General features: G+C 43.4%; 1 protein-coding gene across 1 annotated transcript; it reads right to left on the reverse strand.

The window, feature by feature from the left end:
- Window positions 1-321: 321 nt before the first annotated feature.
- LOC120084075 (extensin-like) lies at window positions 322-981 on the reverse strand. The gene has a single exon (XM_039039977.1). The coding sequence runs from the start codon at window positions 979-981 to the stop codon at window positions 322-324; it is 660 nt and encodes a 219-aa protein (XP_038895905.1).
- Between the last annotated feature and the right edge of the window lie 4,490 nt (window positions 982-5,471).

The raw sequence follows: 5,471 nt of genomic DNA on the forward strand, positions 1-5,471 counted from the left end.
GCCTTGCGGGCTGGTAGTTTTCCAATTCCTGCTCTAGTGCGTCGTGCCTTGAGCTGTTTTCATGCGTTGCATCCTCAGGTCCGGATGCAGATTGCCCATCTTCTTCTTCCTCAAATATCAATCTTCTTTTTCTTGTTACTCTTTTTTATTTTAAAGGCCCTTCATTCGCGTCGGATAGGCGTGGTTGAGATGCGTTAGGGCTAATTCTCCTTTCTCTATTTTCTTCTTCCCTTTCTTCTTCTTCTAATTCCTCTTCAAGCATCATAGCATACCGCTCCGTTTCGTCTAACTCAAGTGATGCGTTAGGTGGGTCTAAACGCATCACCTGCTCTTCCTCTTGGCTTTGATTGAGGGACGCCAAGATCGCACCAAAACTTCTTGCTCGTCCAGTCGAGCCAATTCTGCCAACTCTTCAAGATTGCGCTCTGATGCAGGACTGTCAGAGGGTGGTATGGGTGGAATAAATGAAGGGCTACCCACTGGGATATGAGGCATCCCAAGGGAAGATATGAGGATGGACGAATGAGGTGGTTGGCTCGACGCGTCTGATTCCACTGGATAAATGGTGGCCAAGGGCTCAATAGAAAGTGGAGGTGGTGGATGCACCACTGGTGATGGTGCGTTGTGGACGTAGGCTGGGAGTGGATTATGTGTTGCACCCACTATAGTGATGTTAGGGATGACTGGTGGTGAGGCAGGCTTAGTGTAGGGTTTGGAGGCGGCCATAAATGACGGACGCATCCTTAGTTTTGCAGGTGTCTTGGCCCTTGGCTTGGGGGTCGTTTTGGGTTTTGGTTGAGGGGTTTTAGGTTTAGGTTGAAGGATCTTGGTTGGAGGGGTAACGATAGCTTTGGAGGCTTTGAAAGCGAGTTTTGTGGGGGTTGTGGAAGGTTTCGAAACAGGCGGCCGCTGGGAAGAGGTGGCTTCGCCATATGTGAGTTTGGTTTGGGTGAGGGTTTTAGTGGTTTTTCTAGGGCTCATAGAAGGTGAAATAAAAAAAGAGAATGAGGAAAAAGAAGTTATCGGTGAGTCATTCCCAAAGCTCATGGTCTGGTTCTGGCTATCTGAGCCGGGCGACATTGTGGCCGAAGAAGCTCGAGCGAATCAGAAGCGAGGGAGATGGAGAGGTTTTTTTTTCTTTCTTTCTTTTGTTTCAGAGAACTCGAGAGTGAAAATGAAGAAGAAAAAGGCTTTGAATCGTTGGGTCATTTTATAGGCTGAGAGAGAGGGTTAGTGGCTAATGTCAGGCGGCGCCTGACGTTTGTAATAAATGTAAAGCTGAAGGTACATCTCGGTTTTCTAAATACTCGAGTGTTTTTGTGTTCTCGAGACGCGTCCCCTCAACTGGGCCATGCGTTAGACTTGCGTCTAACACGCCCGTTATTCCTAACTCGATTATACACAACTTTTAAAGAAAAACAAACAAGTTTCCAACTTTTATAAAAGCAAAAACAAAGAACAATCTTAAACCAAACAAATAAATCAACAAACTCAAACGTATCGCAAAATACAGAATACAAAAAGATAAGAATAGAGGATGTGTCCTTGGAATATATGGCGATGCAAACGCAGGGATACTTCGTCGCGAGCCTTAATTGGCTTCGCGTAGTGCGAGAGATGACTTTTGGCGTTCCAGTCCATCTTCAAAGTAAGGTTTCACTCTCTGGCCGTTTACTTTGAATGCGTTGGTGCCATCTTCTCACGTTATTTCCACAGATCCATATGGAAAGATTGTCTTAATGATAAAGGGTCCTGACCACCTGGATTTTAGTTTTCCTGGAAACAAACGTAGATGTGAATTGAACAATATAACTTTTTGGACAACAACAAGTTCTTTCTTACTGATGCGTTGGTCATGCCAACGCTTTGTCTTTTCTTTGTACAGCTTGTTGTTTTCGTATGCGTTCAATCGCCACTTCTCGAGCTCGTTGAGCTGAAGTTTGCGTTGAGCGCTTGCGGCATCCAAGTTCATGTTTAATTTCTTAACTACCCAAAACGCCTTGTGCTCCAACTCTAAAGGTAAATGACAGGCTTTTCCAAATACAAGAGAGTATAGAGACATACCTATAGAAGTTTTGTAAGCAGTCCTATAGGCCTAGAGTGCTTCATCCAGCCTCTGTGCCCAATCCTTCCACGTCGGATTAACGACTTTCTCCAGGATAGACTTAATTTCTTGACTTGATACTTCTGCTTGACCATTTGTTTGTCGGTGGTAAGCAGTGGCGATCTTGTGCATGACATTATATTTTGCAAGTAATTTGGAATGATATGATTAATGAAGTGCGTACCTTCATCGCTTATCAGGGCTCTTGGCGTTCCATAGCGTGTAAAGATGTTCCTGGTAAGAAACTTAGATACAGTGGACGTATCATTCCTAGCACAGGCTACTGCTTCTACCCACTTAGATACATAATCTACTGCAAGCAGGATGTACTGTTGGCCATAGGACAGAGAAAAAGGTCCCATAAAATTTATGCCTCAAACATCAAACAGCTCAACTTCGAGAATATTGTTCAAGGGCATTGCGTCCCTTGAAGAAATATTCCCGGTGCGTTGACAGGGGTCACATTTTCGAACAAACTCCTCGCGTCTTTAAAGAGGGTGGGTCAAGAGTATCCGCTTTGAAGGATCTTCGTTGTGGTTCTTTACCCACCGAAATGCCCTTCGTTCGGAGAGTCATGACACTCAGCTAATATGTGTTATGTTTCCTCCTCCGGAATGCATCGACGCATTATGGAGTCAGGGCCATGTTTATATAGAAACGGTTCATCCCAAAAATAAAACTTGCTGTCATGAATTAACTGCTTCTTTTGTTGAGAGTTGAACTTCCCAGGGAATTGGTTGGTGGTTAAATAATTGACTATGTCCGCATACCAAGGTTCCCTGCCTTCAACTCTAAACAGGCTTTCATTAGGAAATGCGTCCTTGATTTCACCTTCTTGGGCTTGGATTTCTTGATTCTCTAGCCTAGACAGGTGGTCAGCCACCTAATTTTCTGTTCCCTTTCTGTCCTGGATATCAATATCAAACTCCTATAGCAGCAGCACCCATCTTATCAACCTTGGCTTCGTGTCCTTTTTGCTCATCAGGAATTTATGGCTGAGTGGTCGGTGTATATGGTGGCTAACACACCAACTAAGTAAGATCGAAACTTTTCAATGCCAAACACTACAACCAACATTTCTTTTTCAGTAGTGGTGTAGTGTTCCTGAGAGTCATTTAGTCTTTTGGACGCGTAGGAGATGGGGTGTATCAAATTACCCTTCTTTTTCCCTAACATTGTTCCTATTGCCGCATCACTCGCGTCGCACATGAGAATAAAGTGCTGCGTCCAGTCCAGTGCTACCAATACTAGAGCTGTCGTCAATGCATACTTCAAGGTTTCAAACGCGTCAGTGCAATCTTCATTAAAGTCATAGGGTCAGTTCGCCTCTAGTAATGCGCTTAGAGGTCACGCAATCTGAGAGAAACCTCTAACGAACCGTCTATAGAAGTCGACATGCCCTAGAAAACTTCGTTACGTTTTAACATTTGATGGTGGTGGAAGTTTTGCTATGACATCTATTTTGGCTTCATCTACTTCCAAGCCAGCCTTAGATACTTTGTGACCTAAGACAATTCCTTCAAAGTGACATTTCTCCCAATTCAACACCAAGTTAGTTTTCTTGCATCGCGCGAAGACGGCCTCCAAATTATCTAGGCATGACTGGAACGAGTCTCCAAAGACAGAAAAGTCATCCATGAAGACTTCAACGGTTTTTTCTAGGAAGTCAGAGAAGATAGTCATCATACATCTTTGAAATGTCCCAGGTGCATTACACAGCCCAAAGGGCATGTGTCTGAATGCAAATGTTCCAAAGGGACAAGTAAACGTAGTCTTCTCTTGATCTTTCGGATCTATCAAAATCTGGTTGTAACCAGAGTATCCATCGAGAAAGCAATAAAATTCTTTGCTCGCAAGTCTGTCAAGCATTTGATCGATGAAAGGAAGGGGGAAATGGTCTTTCTTAGTTGCTGCGTTGAGTTTCCTGTAATCCATACAGATGTGCCAGCTCGTGACAGTCCTCGAGGGTATGAGTTCGTTATTGCTATTGACTATCACGGTCGTTCCCTCTTTCTTGGGAACGCATTGGACTGGACTTACCCAGCTACTGTCAGATATAGGACAAATAACTCCCGCGTCCAACCATTTTAGAATTTCTTTCTTAACCACTTCTTTCATCATGGGGTTCAGCCTTCTTTGAGGCTCGATTGACCCCGACTTCCCTTCTTCTAGCCTAATCTTATGCATGCAATAAGATGGACTAATGCCACGGATATCCGCAAGCGTCCAGCCTATTGCACGCTTGTGCTTTTTCAGCATCTGTAAGAGAGATTGCTCATTAGGCTCTGTAAGATTTGCGAAAATGATCACAGGTAAAGTATTGTTGGTTCTAAGGAATGCATATTTCAAGTGTCTAGGTAATTGTTTCAACTCAAGTTCTAGTGGTTCTTCAAGTGATGGACGCGTTGGTTTTGTCCGCCGCTCACTCAGACTTGGCGGCTCTGATTCTTTCAGGTTCTCCTCTAACGCGAGGACCTCATATACATGAGTCTCTTCTTCAGGAAACTCAATATTGTTTAGTTGACAATCTTCACTATCTAGGAACTTTAATGCGTTGAGCACATTAAACTTCACCTCTTCATTGTCCACGCACATAGTTAATTCGCCTTTATACATGTCAATTAAAACTTTCCCAGTAGCTAAGAAGGGGCATCCAAGGATAATTGGTACCTCCATATCTGCTTCATAGTCCAAGATAATAAAGTCTGCTGGGAATATAAGATTGTCAATCTTCACTAGAAGGTCTTCAATCTTCCCTTCTGGGTACTTAATTGTTCTGTCAGCGAGTTGAAGAGTAACAGAAGTCGGTTGTGCTTCGCCAATCCCCAATTTCTTAAAAATTGAAGTGACATGAGATTAATGTTGGCTCCTAGATCGCACAACACATGACCCACATCCAATCCTCCTATCAAACAAGGAACTGTGAAGCTCCCAGGGTCCTTCTGCTTCTTTGGTAGAAGTTTGCTTACTAACGCGTTACACTCCTGCATTAGCGCTATTACTTCCTTCTCATTGACTCTTCTCTTATTCGTCAAAATGTCCTTAAAAAATTTTACATATGTTGGCATCTACTCCAAAGCCTCTATCAGTGGAATGTTAATATACAGCTGCTTTAGAAGCTCAAGAAAGCGCTTGAATTGTTGTTCATCATTCTTCTTCATCAGACGCCTAGGAAATGGTGTGTTCAAAGTCACTTCATGCTTGCCCGCATTAGACGTATTGGGTTCTGAATGGCTTGTAGTCTTAGGCGATCTTTCTTTCTGATCCATTGAATATGTGATGCGTTCTTTCAAAGGACTGTTATTTCTTGAATTCATTCTTCTTTCTTCAAGAGCTCTTCCACTTCGCAGCGTCACCGCGTGACATT

This window comes from Benincasa hispida, chromosome 8, assembly GCF_009727055.1.
Source record: "Benincasa hispida cultivar B227 chromosome 8, ASM972705v1, whole genome shotgun sequence".
In the NCBI taxonomy this organism is placed as follows: domain Eukaryota; kingdom Viridiplantae; phylum Streptophyta; class Magnoliopsida; order Cucurbitales; family Cucurbitaceae; genus Benincasa; species Benincasa hispida.

What these genes read in the sequence shown, in the direction of transcription:
- LOC120084075 (XM_039039977.1), bottom strand. Translation starts at nt 981, where the DNA reads ATGAGCCCTAGAAAAACCACTAAAACCCTCACCCAAACCAAACTCACA.